The 17961-nt window shown below is 36.4% G+C and overlaps 1 protein-coding gene across 2 annotated transcripts in view; it reads right to left on the reverse strand.

Moving 5' to 3' along the window:
• Positions 1-3030: 3030 nt before the first annotated feature.
• Positions 3031-17961, reverse strand: part of GALNT7 (polypeptide N-acetylgalactosaminyltransferase 7) — a 137746-nt gene continuing 122815 nt past the window's right edge. For both annotated transcript variants that reach the window (XM_055300279.1, XM_055300278.1), the window contains exons 9-12: positions 12857-13075; positions 10437-10535; positions 9592-9720; positions 3031-5472 (exon numbers count right to left, since the gene is read on the reverse strand). In XM_055300279.1, the coding sequence (XP_055156254.1) occupies positions 5335-5472; positions 9592-9720; positions 10437-10535; positions 12857-13075 (585 nt within the window). In that variant the 3' untranslated portion in view covers positions 3031-5334. The remainder of the gene's footprint in view (positions 5473-9591; positions 9721-10436; positions 10536-12856; positions 13076-17961) is intronic.

The following is a 17961-nucleotide window of genomic DNA, read 5'->3' on the forward strand; positions in this document are numbered from 1 at the left end:
TAAATATTAGCTAAAAGTATACATACCAATACCTATGGGTTAAGATAGTTGCTGTGGTAGGAGTATCTGATTCAGTTGAGATTTTTAAAATCCTTTTATTTTTTCATCGTAAGTGTACTCTTTAATCATCATCTCCTGTTTCACCCATCCCCCTATGCACCTCCCCTCGGCAACCATTAGTTTTTTAAGTCTGTTTCTTGGTTTGTCTCTCTTTTTTCCTTTGCTCACTGGTTTGGTTCTTAAATTACACATACAAGTGAGGTCATATGGTATTTGTCTTTCTCTGACTTACTTTGCTTAGCATTATACTCTCTAGCTCCGTCCATGTTGCAAATGGCAAGATTTTCTTTTTATGGCTGAGTAATATTCCATTTTATATACACACGCATGTGCACACACATCTTTATCCATTCATCTATCAGTGGACACTTGTGCTGCTTCCATATCTTGGCTATTGTAAATAACGCAATAAATAGCTGCAATAAAAATAGGGGTGCATGTTTCCCTCTAAATTAGTGTTTTGTATTTTTTGGGTAAATACCCAGTAGTTGATTACTAGATCGTAGGGTAGTTCTATTTTTAATTTTTTGAGGAACCCAATTCTGAGATTTTTGACAGTCAAAGTAGAAAGGAAAACTACATTGCGTGTGAAACACAAATACAAATTCTTCCCACATGGTTCTGGAGGTACTGATAGAGTTGTTTATGTCCTTAATTTTATGTCCTTGACTCTTAACACTAAACTTGAACTTGGACAAGGTATTTAATCTATTACATATATATATAGTGACTTCCTGTATGTTTTAGTTGCCTTTGATTTTACAAAAAATATTTGCTAATGACGTCTTGGGAATTGCTTTCTTCACTTAACATTATCCTGACTGATTGTTTATAAGTACTTCATGCTCATTGCAGTGTAATGATTATGAGCGTTTAAGTTGTTCTTGGGGTTTTTGCTATTGTAAATGGCAGTGTTATAAAAATTCCTGTACCAATCTCCTGGTGTTCAAGTGCACTTCCCTCTGGTAACCCCTGTAAATTCCAGCTGTCTCAGCAGCACCTAACTCTATTGTCTGCCTCCTCAGCTCACCAGTGTCACCTCTGTTTGAGCTCCATTTTCCTGTACCATGATCATGAAAGTTCTCCCAGACACAGACAGACAGACATGGTAAACCTGAGGTTCACCTTGCATGTTTCCTTTGCAAGGAAAGTATCAGTCTCCTTTGCCTTTAATCCAATTCATCAAAACAGCCCATATATTTTATACTTTATAGTTGTTTAGGATAGCAGGGTAAGCCCAATACCAATTACTATGTCATGGAAGTCCAGTTGTATTTTCTACAAAAAGTTTTAGTTTTGCTTTGTACATTTAAACATTAAATTGGAGTTTATTTGCCCATATAAAAAACCTGAGATATTCCACTTAAAGACATTTTCTTAAACATTCTTCAAGATGCACTTAGTTCTACCCAAGGGTTAAATCAGACTGCTAAAAACTATATTTTACACATGCTATGTAAGTGATGTGAAGTAGAGATCATTTATTCCCTTAAGGATAAACATTTTACCCCAATTTAAGCAGCAGCTTAACTTCTGAGCTTCATTTGTAAAGTGTGGGTAGTGTTCTCTCACTTATGAAACATAGGTACACACATGTAGCCTTTATATAGGGTTTGCAGTGTCACTGTCTTCTGATTAAAAACAAAATTTAAGGCTTTGAAACCAGATCATTATAGCTAATATTTATTACTGTGACTATATGCTGGGAGCTATCCTAAACACTTTATATATATTCATACAATATTAGCAAAATCCCACTAAATAGGCACAATTATTCTCCCCAGTTTGCAAATGGGAAAACTGAGGTGCAAAGGTTCAATAACTTTCCAAGGTTACATGAGTAATTTGTAGTGGAACAGAGATTCAACACAGACTAGTCCACCATACTATATTTATTCAGATGAACAGATTGTAGCATCATTCTATTATGAAAATGAGGTGTCCTCCCCATCCCAGCTCTGCTTGGATGTGGGCTCTATTAGGGGCATTTCAAAATCGTCAACAATTGCAAAACAATTATTGGATTTAGTTTAGAATCCATCGTTCCTTTAATCTCAATTCCAGGAAATAGTGGACTACAAACACCATTCTCTGTCCATTTTCCTGCAACTGACTGATTCTAATGAATGATAGGCATTTTCATAGTGCTTGATATTTTAAATCTGCTTTTACCTACATTAATTTTCACATACCTAAATGACTGGCCTACTAGTTACCTGGCTCAGATGAAGTACTTACCATGTTTTCCATTGAATTATAAGTGGATTTTTTTTTTATTAGAATCTGTCCGGAAATAAAATACATCCAGATACCTATAAGACTGTGTCTTAATGGATGAGATGTTTACTCCAGTCTGGTCCTACATGACTTTTTCAGATCTTTGGTATAGCAGCTGAGAATTAGAAGATGTGACAATAGCCAAGTCAATTGAAAGTTTCTAAAATCAATACTGCCATTTATTGGAACATTAGCGGCCATATCTATTCTTGAGATGGTGAATACTGTGCCACAAGGTCCTATGGACTATTTCTATTTTTTTGGTAGGTTTCCTTTCTCTCTACTCACTTGATTGGTCAGATTGTAAAGAGTTTTGACTTAAAGAAATTTTTGCTTTCAATGGGCAATTTTATAGTAGAATGCGGTGCCAAAAAAGATATGTTGCTGAGTTGTTTTTTATAATTGAATAAGTGACTTTAAAAAAGAAAATTGCTATACATAGGCAACCAGAGGCAAAAATAAACCTTTATGTTATGTTACCTTCCTACGATATGTAAGCTCCAAGTTTTCCAAGCACATTTTAAGCAGAATTATAATTAATATTCAAGCATATATTCAACATATAACTATATGATATTTTAGCCATTATGTTAGTGTTGTAAAGATTAAAATCAAATTATTTCAAGCATGCAGTGTTTGGATTTAGAAATGATTACGAGTACTGAAAAAAATTCATGGATTAAAATACAGTATTTTATTTTTTCTCACCTAAAAAACAAGCAACCCAGAATTAAGATATACATAAACTTCTCAAAATTATTCCTAATAAAATTTGAATTTTATACAATTTCTACAGAAACATACAGTGTATCAAAATCTGCATAAATCAAATTTATAAAATGTGTAGAAATGCATAGTGATATTATTAACTTACAAAGCAAGGATATGGGAATTATTTCCAAAGCAGGCTACAGTAGAAAATAGTCATATGGCAGCAGCTTCTGATGTTTTTCATGTTTGGTAAGGTTTCTGATTTCAATAATATAGAATCATTTTCATAGAGTATCAACGAATTGCACAAAATACCCATTTAAAATTTACATGCACAGTTTATGTGCCACCTTTCTTAGGCCTATGCATAGTTAACAAGTTATAATCTATTCAACAAGGAAAATGGAGCCTATTTGCAAAGACACAAGTAATTAAAGTACCAATTCTCTTAGTTTCCTTTTTATTGTTGATTTATTTTGCAATTATATAAGCATATATAAATGTATTCTTTTTAAACAATCCCTAGAGATGAATGAAAGTTAAAATGGTTGATCACAGATCAGTAGCAAAATATAAATTGACAATTCAAAATCATAAATAAAACTGTTCAGGATGTTTAACTCTGACTCTCCAAATTTAGGAGCTAAGCTTGGAAGAAACAAATTTGTAGGCTTTTCTTCTAAACAAATGTAGATTTTTTTTTTCTTTCCTTTTTTAAGCTTTAATTAAAAACAGTTCCCTCTGGCAGTAGTTTGTGAAATTCCTTTCATTGTAATGATATCATGATTACAAGATCAAAAATGCTTAATTTACTTGCCATTCCCCACTTCCTCAGGTTATTTTTCCTTTCTCTTTCTTTCCTTTTTTTTTTTTTTTTTTTTTTTTGTACTCAGTGTAGCATTTTAATCTTTTGGGTAACAAAAGACTTATTTAGATTAGAATTGAATTGACCAGTTGCACTATTTGGTTTTCCTATAGTAGCTACTATTAAATAAGTGTTTAAATCCAAACAAGTCTTCTTTTCACTGGAAAAATACTAATAGAAATATGCTTCCTAAAAAAAAAAAAAATTAAGAAATACTAGGGAACTAACAGCTAACTTAATAGAAGTTCATATTTATTAATGAACTATATTTTTAAATAGCCTTTTTTTATTTAAAAAAATGTAGAGGGAATTTCATTTGGATGAAGATACACATGAAACATCCATTTACTCTTGGCTTCAGAGGCTGCACAGCTTAGGTTATAATGCACAGGAGTTTTGTAAGGCTTAATCTAACAAGGGCTTGGGAATTCTTACCTTGGTCAGAATGAACCTTTGATGTGTTTACAGCGGTGTTTTATTGTTTTTGTTACCCCTGCACACTTCAAGGTTTCAAAATTAAGCATTAATTTTCTGTAGTGATAGATATTGGAGAAAAGTAAATCCCAGATACTAGTGGACAATTTTTCTCTAGTTGATAGTTCCCCTTTGCTATCTTAGGAGTCAGTATCAACAGTGTTGGGAATGCCAGCAAGTAAGGGAATTAATGCCATATAATCTTCAACCCTATGAAATAGCCTTGGATGTTCTATACTGTATTTTCTTTTTCAAGCCATACAACATTCAATTTCAGAGCAAATGGTAGCACATAAATTCGTTTCTGAGTAGTAAGAATATTCCTCATACAGATGACAATTCCATCATTACTGTCTTATAAATTTCATCAAAAGCTCTTGAAATATATACTGAGAAATGAAAGAGGCACTAAATGTCTTGAAATTCACCTTTCAAAAAAGCAGCATGACTGTGAAGGAAGGCCACCTTGGCTAAGAACCTGTGGCAGTGCTTCATAAGGATGTAAAATTAAATAAAGACACAACAGGTTGATAATCACCAAGTTATATATGAAAGTCTGGTTACTCCAACCTTTTTTCAAGTGTGTTAAAAAAAAAAAAATCAAACTGCCTTTCAGACCCCTGAGTGTAATCCCAAAGAAGACAACAATGCTTTTAACTCTATTCTAAATAAAACAGAGCTAAATGCACAAATTACCAACATCATCTTAAAACAAAAAAAGATGTAAACATCTACAAAGTTTAAGGTAAAAGCAGTTTTGTAAACAGTAACTGCAGATGATAATGTTATTGTAAAATCACAGTTTATCAACGTCCTTCAAACTGATCAGGAGGTTCTGGGTTTGGAGCTGTACAGAGTTAATAATAGTTGCAGCAGGTTTCAGGCGATTTTCAGTCCTGTATAAATGTACGTGTCAGTAGGTAGGTTATTGGTTCCTTTTATTCTTTCTAAACACTATGGATGTTGTTCATTTCCCACTTTTGAGTCATTTTACTGGAGTCGCAATTGGAGATGAATACTTGATGTAGGACGTCTGAGCGATCTAAGCACTTTCCTGAAGGAATGTGAGTAAATCTGTGCAGACTCTGCAAAACAAAGGACAAAGGAATTTTAAATTTGTACTCTTTTTGGTATCACTGACATTAGAAGTCATTACCTGGCTTTCCCAAGAAGATAATCCAAGCAAATCGGGTGGCTTAAACCAAACATACCTCAGACTTTGGATTTTTCCTGATTGTCAGTCTTGTAAGCCCCTTTATTGTTAAATCATAATGTACCGCTGGTACCTGGTACCTCAAATTCAATGGTATACAAACTTTAATTCTGTCTTCTCCTCCAAACCTACTTCAATTCCCATCCTGGTTAATGGCAAATCATCCTTCCAGTCCTCAGGACAAAGACATTTCATGCTCCACTTTCCTTCACTCATTCAAATTGTAGCAGTCACCGAGGACTGATATTTGCAATGTCTCTGATCTATACCTCCCCAGGCCCACTGCATATGGCCTAGGTTAGCCCTCATCCTCTGTTGTAGATATCTTCAGTATAGCTCAGGGCTTCTCATACTGTAATCCTTAGACTATGATTGGGTTTGTAAAGTCAAAACAATGTTTATAATAACCCCATTTGCCTTTTTCATTGCACTGATGTTTATACTGATGGTGCAAAAGCAATGGCAGGTGGAAGTGCTGGGCCCTGAGCATAAATCAAGCAGTGACATACGTGTGCTAGGAGTCTCATTATTCATGGCCATACAGCTACAGCTAAAATGCTAGTTTTACTTAAAGATGTCTGTGATGAAACAATAAAACTTATTAGTAGGGGAAAAGGCAGAGGAAGTGAATCTCAAGCAGACTCACCACTGAGTGCAGAGCTCAAAGTGGGGCTTGGTCTCATGACCTATGAGATCATGACTTGAGCTGAAACCAAGAGCCAGATGCTCAACCAACTGAGCCACCCAGGCACCTCTACCCTTGAGTATACTTTTAAAAAAATTTGGAGATGAGGGATGCCTGGGTGGCTAGTGGTTGAGCATCTGCCTTTGGCTCAGGTCATGATCCCAGGGTCCTGGGATCAAGTTGTGCACTGGGTTCCCTGATGGAAGCCTGCTTCTCCCTCTGCCTATATCTCTACCTCTGTGTCTCATGAATAAATAAATAAAATCTTAAAAAAAATATTCGGAGATGAAATGGATAGTATGCATAAAACACTTTGGTATAGTGAGGTACAGTGGTTTTCTTAAAGGAAAGCACATGTACCCTTGTTTGACCTGAGAGTCCAGTTAGGTGCTTTTTCTCATGTAATGTCATTTTGACTTGAAAGGATAACTCTAGACAAATCATGATTATTCAAACTTGGGACTGGGTAGACATTTTCTAGAAAATGAAGTAAGCCTATCACTTAAAAACAGCAACACTAACCTGACAGTACTTGCTGCCACTGATAGGATTTGACTTTTCAAGCACAAAATTAGAGTTGTAGAAAGCTTGTACCCACCATGAACTTGACAGAGTCACCATGAAATCAGTTGTTATATTTGTAATTTTTTGAGACTGTATAATGAAACGTGTCAACATCTGGAAGATCTATATAACTTAGCCAATATTTTTCAAACAAGCAATGCATGATGTTACAAAAGCAGACATGGGTAAGAGACCCATTCAGAGCATTAGACAGACCAATGGATTTTAATGTAACTTAGGGCAAAATGTTCACTGATATAGTTTCAGATTCTACATTGCAAGTAACTTTTCAGAAACTACCACTTATGTAGCTGTGGAGTAGCATCAAAAAAGAATACAATTATCTGAAAAGGCTATTAACCCTCTCTTTTCTAACTGCATGTTTGAGGCTAGGTTTTCCTCATATACTTTAACTAAAACAACATATCAAACTGAATGCAGAAGCAGTAGGAGAATCCAGTGATCTTCTATTAATCCAGACATTTAAGGGGATTTACAATATCCTAAAACAATGCCATTCTTTTTTTTTTAAATAGTAATTTGTTATTCAAAATGTTATTTATATTAACATGTAGTAGCTTTTACATGAATTAATACATAGATACAAACAGAATACCATATAAATACATACTTACAAAATTTCTCAGGTTTAATTTCCATTCAGAAAATATTTTTAGCTATGACCTAGATAAATAAAATCTGTTGTGGGGGGGGGGTCTCAATAATTTTCAAGAGTGTGGAGATAAACTAGAGACTGCAAAGTTTGAGAACTGCTGAATGAACCTATATGCTTATCAGTCCATACTTCACAATGTTCCCAGAGTTATTTTCCTAAAAGTATCCACTGTTTCACTGTGTTGCTCAAAAAAAGTCATGCATTCTCCAAAACTTACAAAATGAAGCTAGTGTTCTTTCAGGTGGACTACAATTTAGGGAGACTAAACTAAACATGATTCCCAGAGTTTTCTACACACTTTCATTCCATGCCTTTGCTCACCCAGTTTTCTTACTTATCCTTTATTAAAAGACTTTTTATATCTCAAGACTTGGTACAATGATACTTCCTTTATGAAACTCATCCTAAATAATTCCTCCTATTAATCTCTCTTTTGTTAACCTATGACATGTTGCTTATTTTCATTTCTGTGGTTTTCTTCTTTTCTGCCATTAGAGTATTTTTTTTTTAAAGATTTTATTTTTTTATTCATAGACACAGAGAGGGGCAGAGACACAGACAGAGGAAGAAGCAGGCTCCACGCAGGGAGACCGATGTGGGACTTGATCCTGGGTCTCCAGGATCACACCCCAGGCTGCAGGCGGCGCCAAACCGCTGCGCCACCGGGGCTGCCCTGCCATTAGAGTATTTTTTTTTAAAAAGATTTTATTTATTTATTCTTGAGAGACATAGGCCAGAGGGAGAAGTAGGCTTCTGGCAGGGAGCCTAATGCGGACCTCGATCCCAGGACCCCAGGATCACACCCTGAGCCAAAGGCAGATGCTCAACTGCTGAGCCACCCAGGTGCCCCTCTGCCATTAGAGTATGATGTGCTTTGATTTCTTTTTTAAGCCACCACATCATCGGGCCCTAAGGAATATTTAGTAATGTCTGAGGCACAAATGTATATTCAATGCTGTGGCCTTTGAAATATCTAAAATATACTGAATTACTTCTGGATGATAGTTTCTGGTCTGCAATAGCCTTCTTTTACTATTTTATTAATACTGTTCTCACTGACTGCCATCATTTATTGTTTATTATTCATCTTTCTTTGTGGAAATAAATGCTCTGTTCTTCCGGGTTTATGTTAATCTTCTCCTTCCTAAGTTGTTATAAGAAAAAAATCAGCAACTGACACATACTTCCCACTTCATAATAAGTACTTATGAATGATGATAACTGGAAACATAAAGCTGGGTCATAATAACATCACTACATCGCAAATAAGTAAGACATCTGCAAGACAGACACGGTACGATACCAACTACTAGATGAGTAAATAAAGTTGAGGGTTGCCAGGTTCTTTCAGTTTGGGGCAGCTTTCCCAACTCTGCATCTCACAATAAATTGATTTAGTCAAGTCTAGACACTGAAAATTATACATAAATACATTTACATGTTGGGATCTTCAACTTGGCAAAGAACTTTGAATATTCATAGCTAAAAGAGAAAAACTGCTCCTGTGGCTGATGTCAAGTGAAAAACTAAACATGACCTTTAAAGCAAGCAACAGGCAGTATTTACCCAGTTGCAATAAAGTTGTGAAGTCTCAGACTTCTAAGTGTTATTTGTTTGTCTCTATCTCCACCTGCTGGACAACATGAAATATAAATGCAATATGTAAAAATTTTTATACATAATTTCAGTAATATATATAACTTTTTAATAATTTTACTTTAATTAATGACTCATTTAGGTTTAAAAAATCAGATTTTGATATTAGAACAATGGTGATAATTGCATCACAGAACAGGTTTTCCCATGCTGCTGAAATTAGCAGTGGGTCTTGGCTGATATTCTATGACCTCATTACATGACAACCTTGCACCAGAGAATGAAAGTGATGTTTCTTTATGGAAAGAAGGAGTCACTCAGTGCTCAGGGAAACAAATGGCTAAATGAAAGGCAAATGCAAGTCAATTTGAATGCAGGTTTTCAGATTTATACATCTAAATTCCAGATGGTAGATGGTATTAAAATGAAATAGTAAATAATATTATTTCAGGACTTGAAGTGCACAATACCTTGAAGTACTGCCATTCCTTAAATTCATTTAGATTACAGTGTGTAATCATAATTTTTGACCCATCAGGCCCCTTTGTTAAACACTGGTCATACTGCATGAGTTGATTTGCTTCGTTGATTCGAAAAAGCTATTAAAAAAAAAAAAGAAAATAACAAGGCACTTTCTCTGCTTATATACATTATTTTTTAAAAAACTTAACTCATAATTAAACTCAATGATTATCTTATTTTTAAATAATTTTTCTGTATTTTTAGAATTCTATGTCCAAAGATAGAAACTATTCATTTTCATATTAGGGAAGACTCCTGCTAACACTTAAAATATTAAAAATTATGTTCTTTTAGCCTCTTAGATATAGAATGGGTCATTAATACATATCTATTATGTATCCACAGTGTAAGCAGATGAAAAAGTGGAAACAATGCTGATGAGGTTTCATAATCCTAATCAGAGACAAGAACAATATACCCACATAAGGAAATAAGAAAATATTATTAGTGAAATATGCCTTCCTGGCAGTAACATCCCAGCTTATTAGTGGGAAATGTGGAATACTGAAGAGTACTTGCAAATAAATTTATTAGAAAGCTAGGCTATACATGGTTATATACTCACATAGGACTATATTCTAATCTCTTATGTCAGTACAAATTCTAGATTTGGATTGCTTATGTGAAAACCTAATACTGCTATCATCTCCCTCATCTAAGTAAATGCTTTAGCACTGTCAGTTTTTTTTACAGACAGAATTAGCAAATTAAAAAGCACACTAAATCCTGTGATCATAAAGACTGGCTGCCCCAATGCAGCAGACTATGAAAACATAGAAGTGTGGTTATTCACCTGATTGCCTCCCATCCTGTGGCAGGGTCCTAGTTCAACAAAGCCTCCATTTGTCTTCCCCATGCTGTCAATGCAATAAACAGTCTCAAGCCCTCTGATCTACAAAAATGAACAAAGAACCAAAAAGTGGGCAACAGTTTAGCATTCATGTGGAGACATCAAGTAGCATGTTGAATCCACTTGTCTGGGCTCTGGGAGAGAGATTTGGGCTGGAGATAGAAATTTGAGAGTCATCAGCATGAAGACGGTTTTAAGGCTATGAGACTGAACAAGATCACCAAGAGGATTCATTCTCTTTATGTAGATGGCACTGTACTAATCAGGAGTCCTTGGAGATTAAAAGATAACCAAAATGTGGTCTGGACTTCAGGTGCTCATGGTTTAGTTAGGAGTCAAACACAACTTGCTATAACAGAAACAGAGGTGAAGTAAGAGTATGAGGGGTGGGGGGAAAGATATTAAACCAAGAGGAGCACAGCATTAAGTGTTGGCTTCTGTTATTTCCAAACCCAAAATGTTGGAATTCCTTAGGGACAGATCCTGTCTTCTTTTATCTATATTTTCTCCCTAAGTGAGTTCATTCAGTTTCATGAAACAATCTACCTGCTGATGGATTCAAATGTACTTTCATCTCTGGGCTTCAATATCACCTAGTCTAATAACTACTTGACAGCTGCCCCTGGGTGTCTCACAGGCACTTCATACGACCAGAACACCAATAAAGAACTTGCCATTCCCCAATGCTTCCCCCTCATCCCCTCCACCAGCGTCCCCATCTCGGCTGCCACCTCAGCAGCTACTCAAATAAAAAACAGAACTGGTGGGATGCTTGGGTGGCTCAGCGGTTGAGTGTCTGCCTTTGGCTCAGGGTGTGATCCTGGAGTCCCAGGACGGAGTCCCACATCAGGCTCCCTGCATGGAGGCTGCCTCTCCCTCTACCTAAGTCTCTGCCTCCCTCTCTCTGTCTCTCATGAATAAATAAATAAAATCTTTAAAAAAAAAACCACAAAAATCAAAATTGGTCATCTTGGCCCATATCCTTCACATCCCCATCCATTAGTGATTGCCTCTAGATGAATTATGTATCTCATTTGTCTGCTTCTCTCTGTTCCATTTTTGACAATCCTGGTCTCAGCTACCACTGCTTCTCACTGAACTACCCTACTAGTTTCCTAACTGGCATCCTTGTTTCTACTCTAGGCTCTCATGACAGGGTAATTAAAAAGCAAAGCATAAATCAACTTATGTTACCTGCTTAAAACCCTTCCATGGCTTTCTACACCCATAGGATAAAAGCCTCCCTCCTCATTAATCTCCTCTTTTCTGATTATCCCAAAGGCAAAGCATTCTTGGCTCAGAGCCTCCAACCTTACCATTTTCTTTCCTTGGAACACTTTCTCCTGACTCTCTGGTTTGTCATTCAGATCTGATTAAATGTCACCTCTTCAAAGAAGCTTTCCTTAATCTGTCCCTGCATCCTCCTGAACATCACCCATTTATTTCCCTTGTAGGCCTTACCACCATCCACCATTACATTACCTTCGTCTTCACTGTTGTTGTCTCTTTCCTCCACTCACCCAAGGGGAGAGACCTTTCCCCTAATGAAAGGGACCTGCTTGTTTTGTTTCATGTGTAGAAGACCAACTGGCACATAGCAGGCCTTTGACCACTAGTTGCTGAATACATTATTAAGCAGCAGTACCTAGTTTTGAATGTTCATGGCATGTTTAATATGCCCATGAGGCAGCAGCATAAGGCTCATGAGTGAATGAAATCAGAAATGAGGTTATAAAAACAAGTCTGAAGAAACAAATGACACCATCAATCAACGCCTTGGCCTGACTTTACTTCTCAGTTACCATTCATTCATTCATTCATTCATTTGACAAGCACTACTTGAGTCCCTACTGTATATGGGGGTCTCCGCATTAATCCACTGGGACACAATCATGAACCAGGTGTTAGGCACGGAGACTGGCTGAGGGATAGGCAATCATGAGTGTTACTGAGAACCCATGGAAAGATCAAGAACTCAATCTTTCTGATGGAGTGGGGAAGAGTAAGAAAAGCTTTTCAGAATTGATGTCTCTAAATTGAGAGCAATAGGATAAATTAGAATTAGGAAAAGGGAGTTGGAGTAAGGGGCAGGGAAAGGATAGGAGCTGCAGGGAGTGGACAGCATTCTATGATGGAGAGCCAGAAGTCTGAAAGCTGAGAGCAGGGGACACAGTGGTTGGGTCGTCAGGGGAGATGTTAATGGTCCAGTGGAAAGGTGGGGTAGGTTACCAGACAATTTTAAAAGAAACTTTGTCCCAAGAATTCTCTTTCACTCACACATTTCCAATCTCTCTCTGCCTTCACCCAAACTGAGCCTCCAAACACACATACATTTTGAGATCTGAATACCGGATGGTACTTACTTCTCCCCATTCGACATTTTTGGGAGGTAGAGGGTAGTGTGAAGTTATATCATAAGCTATTTCTTCCATGAACCATTTGAAACTTTTGCAGTTGTGATCTTCTCGAAATTTTTTCAATTCAGATATATCTCCATATGGTAATGCCTTTGATTCAGGACGACTAGCATAGAAGTAGTCTTTATATTCATCCCACCAAACCTCTACAACTCTAACATAATTCTGTAAAAAAGAAAATATCATTATGAAAAAGAAAACTATCAGCAATGCCATAAACAGCCCATCTTAGACACACAAAATATGACCAACATGTAACAAACTATTAAAGGCACCTGATATTTAATCAAACAAATGCAAGTGAACTAAGGACTCTAACACGTCAATTGCTAAGGATAAAATGTCATCCATGTTCATCAAGAAGGGATGGACAGAATGTGACATCACTGAGCTTAAGATCATATATTCTAAGATCACATGTTCTATCCTGCTTCTAGAGGAAGAAGGTGAAGCCCAGAAAGAGCTTAGGAGAGGCTGGCTGGACACTGATGCTCCCTCACCTACAACAATCTCTTTCTATTAGAACCGCACTATCAGCAATGTGTGGAGAAAAGGCTCATTTCGAAAACCATCACAAAAAAACAGTAACTCTGTTGAATAAAACACATTTTTTTGCAAGTGGCTTTTTGGATCATGTTCCAACTATAATAGAACCATTTTGCTATAACCCAGAATTAGTTGGATATTTTCCACAGTTGATGTACTTTAAGGAAAAGCAACAATAAAATAAGCTGACATTGTGATAACTGACACAGATCTATCTTCTAAGGTTTAACTGAATGAATGCATGCAAGCATGAATATAACAGATTTAGTACATCCTCAATCTAGTCCCTTGGTCTTCTACATGGTTCATTAGCCAATCTTCTCTATTAAAGACCAGAGGGTAAGTATCTTAGGCACAGTGGGCCACACAGTTTCTGAAGGAACTATTCAGCTCTGTTGTTGTAGTGAGAAAGTAGCTGAACATGATATGCAAACAAATGGGTGGGGTGGCGCTCCAATATAACTTTACTGAAAAGGGCTGGATTTGGTCCACAGGCCATAGTTGCTGATCCCTGTTTTACAGCAGGAGTAGAAAATTAAAATTCTCCTAGGCTATAACTACCATAGAGTGAACATGGGTGAACAAGGGCATGCTGTTGCAAAAGCCCTTGGAAGAGTTTTATGTGGTAGTATCATAAAACAACATATATATATATATATATATATATATGGTGTCTCTAAATTGAGAGCAATAGCAATATATTGCTATTATATATATATAAAATATATATATATTATATATATATATTTAAGATTTTACTTATTTATTCATGAGAGACAGAGAGAGAGAGAGAGAGAGAGAGAGAGAGGCAGAGACACAGGCAGAGGGAGAAGCAGGCTCCATGCAGGAAGCCCGATGTGGGGCTTCTTGATTCCAGTACTCCAGGATCACACTGAGCTGAGGGCAGATGTGCCCAACTGCTGAGCCACCTAGGTGTCCTGAGAACACATATATTATTGCTAGCTATTTTTAATTTTTGCAAATTCATCCAAAACTAGACACAGCCCCTGTCTTCTAGACACTAATGAACATGAATAATTAAATGAACACACATAAGGTTACAGCAACAAAAAGAAGTTATATTTAAAGCATTTGGGATGGAGAGGGCCAGAGGGGCACCATGCAGAAGCATGGGACAATTCAGTCTTAAAGGAAGTGGTTAATTATGTGGGAATAGCATTAAGAGCAAAGAGAAACCGAAAAGAACTATGACAAATCATGGTGCATTTGGAATCCTAGGAGCAGTTTTCCACAATTTACTTTGTTGTGTTTTGTGAAAATTAAGAGACATTTAGTGTCTGATATACACTAAGCACTCAAAAAATGTTAGCTATCTTTATTATGCTTCTTTATTTTTTAAAGATATTATTTATTCACGAGAGACACACAGAGAGAGGCAGAGACATAGGCAGAGGGAGAAAAGCAGGCTCCCTGCGGAGAGCCTGACGTGGGACTCGATCCCAGGACTCCAGGATCATGACCTGAGCTGAAGGTAGACGCTCAACCACTGAGCCACCCAGATGCCCCTATTATGCTTCTTTTTTAAGGATTTTTAACTTTATCCTTTAGCTGAGAGTCTTCAAAAGATTTTAAGCAGCTACAGACAACCAGTTTAATTTTCAGGGGAATGATGTCAATAGTGGGCAGAGGATGGACTGGAGGGGTGGCATCCGATGGCAGAGAGCCAAGTAGGAGGCTATTTAATTCCTGTGGGAGAGACTTGGGGACCTGCACAGAGCATAGAAAGGAATGGATTTCAGAGATATGTATGAACTAGAATCTTCACGGCTTGGTAAGCGGGGAGGGCAGGGAGGCGGGAAGGGAGAAGACTACCCTTACAATCCCCTCAGGTTCATTCATGGGCAAACAGAATGTAGGAAAAGATATTGCTTTTGAGAAGAAGTTCCAAAGTTCAGCTTTGACTACACTGAATTCGACATGCTGGAGGGCCATTGAGAAGATTAATTCTAGGGGACAACTGCCCATCAAAGTCGGAAGCTCACAGAAGACAGATGAGCTGGATAAATGTAAGCCACTGGCACACAGTGGTTGAAGTGGATGATACTAGAGCTGGAGGGAAAAACAGTGCCTGGCACACTCTAGGCACTCATGAAGTGTAAACTGAATGTTACACTTATCGGGTTGTTTTTACAATATGTACAGTTAATTTTCAGAATTGATAAAGATTTCCCTCTCATCGATTTTCCTTTTCCTTATAGCACAAACCTTCATGAACCAATGTGACTTTTCATGAATTCTTCATGATTATGAGTCCAGCTCCAAGGGCACTCTTTTCCTGCCATGCCAGTCAGGTCTGTTGTTAATTTGGTGCTCTTGGTTTTATTGTGAATATTTTAATCTCATGTCCTTTTGTAGCTGGGGCTCCATTTGGCCATTTCTATGACAATTTGGCTAGTTAGGAAGCTGTGTTCATTCCTAAGGCCTTTCCATCTCTGCTTCTATTATCTACTTCCCCTTAAGGAACTATCCTAAGTTGTACCTGCATCAAATAATAAACTTCTGCTTTTGACTTGGTTAAGGGCTCCAGAAAATGAATGGAATCAGACTCCTATGCTCTTAGAATTTATGAAAGCAGCCCAACTAAAGAAACTTCAAAGCTGCTCAGTCAGGAATAGAGGACTTCATATCCCTAGCAGTAGGACATTTAGCCTCTGTGTGAAGCTTTTCTGGTTTGCCCCTGGTTTGAGGAACAAAAGATATTAATCTTTTGCAAGCATTGTTCAAAATTGATTTTGTTTAATACACAAACTCCTAATATGATTAACTTTTCAGACCAAATAAAAATAATATTTTACTTTGTGTAAGTAACAGAAGCCGATTTCCCACAGAGTGGCAGTTTTTTGTTTTTTGTTTTTTTTTGTCTTGAAATGTCTTCTCGTGGAGAACATTCAATATAGAAATCTTAATTGGAATGGGATACAATGAATACTCTTAAAAAATAATAAGATCCCCGATGAACATAGATATCAGCAAAAATCCTCAACACGATATCAGCAAGCTGAATTCAACAATACACTGAAAGGTTTATACACCATGATCAAGGGGGATTCATTCCAGGGATGCAAGGATAGTTCAATATCCACAAATAGTCAACATGATACACCACATTAATAAAAAGAAGGATAAATATTGTATAATTTTCTCAATTGATGCAGAAAAAGCATTTGATAAAATTCAACATCCATTTATGATAAAAATTTTCAATAAAATGAGTATAGAGGGAACATATTTCAAAATAATGGAGGTCATATACGACAAGCCCACAAGCCAACATCATACTCAATGATGAAAAGCCAAAAGATTTCCATCTAAGATCTGGGACAAGGATTCCCACTCCTGTCACTTTTATTCAACTTAATGTTGGAAGTCCTAGCCATGGCAATCAAACAAGAAAAGAAATAAAGAGTATCCAAATTGGGAAAGAAGAAGTAAAGCTGTCACTATTTGCAGATGACATGACAACACTTTATATAGAAAGCCCTGTAGACTCTAACAAAAAGCTATTAGAATAAATGAATTCAGTAAAGTTGTAGTATACAAAACTAATATATGTTGTATCTCTATATACTAATAATGAACTATCAGAAAAAGAAATTAAGAACAATAACATTAATAATTGCATCAAAAAAATCTAGAAATAAATTTAACTAAGGTGGTGAAAGACCCATACTCAAAAACTATAAGACCCTGATGAAACTGAAGACAATACAAATAAATGAAAAGATATACCATACTCTTATGGTATAGCTTATGGATTGGAAGAATCAGTATTGTTAAGATGTCATACTACCCACAGTAATTTACAGATTCAGCGCAATCGCTATCAAAATACCAATAGTATTTTTTATAGAACAAGAACAAATAATCTAAAAATTTGTGTGGAACCACAAAGGATCCAGGATAACCAAAGTAATCTTGAGAAAGAACAAACCTGGAGTTCTCATGCTCTCTGCTTTCAAACTATACTACAAAGCTATAGTAAACAGAACAGGATGGTATTGGCACAAAAACAGAAACATTATGTCAATGGGACAGATAGGCCAAAAATAAACCTAGGCTTATATGGCCAATTATTAAAGAAGGCAAAGGGGGAAAAGATGGTTTCCTCAAAAAATGTGGGAAAACTGGACAGCTACTTGCAAAAGAATAAAACTAGACTGCTTTTTTTATACCATATACAAAATAAACTCACAATGGACTAAGGCTTACATATAAAACCTGGAACCATAAAATTCCTAAGAAAATATAGGAAGGAAGTTCTTGGACAACATTTTTTTGGGGTCTATCTCCCCAGGCAAGCGCCAACAAAAGAAAAATAAGTAATTAGGCTAACATTAAACTAAAAAGTTTTTGTATAGTGAAGAAAACCATCAATAAAATGAAAAGGCATCCTACTGAATAGGAGGATATTTGGAAATAATCCAACCAAACAGGGGTTAATACCAAAATATATAAAGAACTCATATGACTGCATTAAAAAACAA

The sequence above is a fragment of the Nyctereutes procyonoides genome, unplaced genomic scaffold (genome assembly GCF_905146905.1).
Source record: "Nyctereutes procyonoides isolate TBG_1078 unplaced genomic scaffold, NYPRO_anot_genome, whole genome shotgun sequence".
Classification (NCBI taxonomy): Eukaryota; Metazoa; Chordata; class Mammalia; order Carnivora; family Canidae; genus Nyctereutes; species Nyctereutes procyonoides.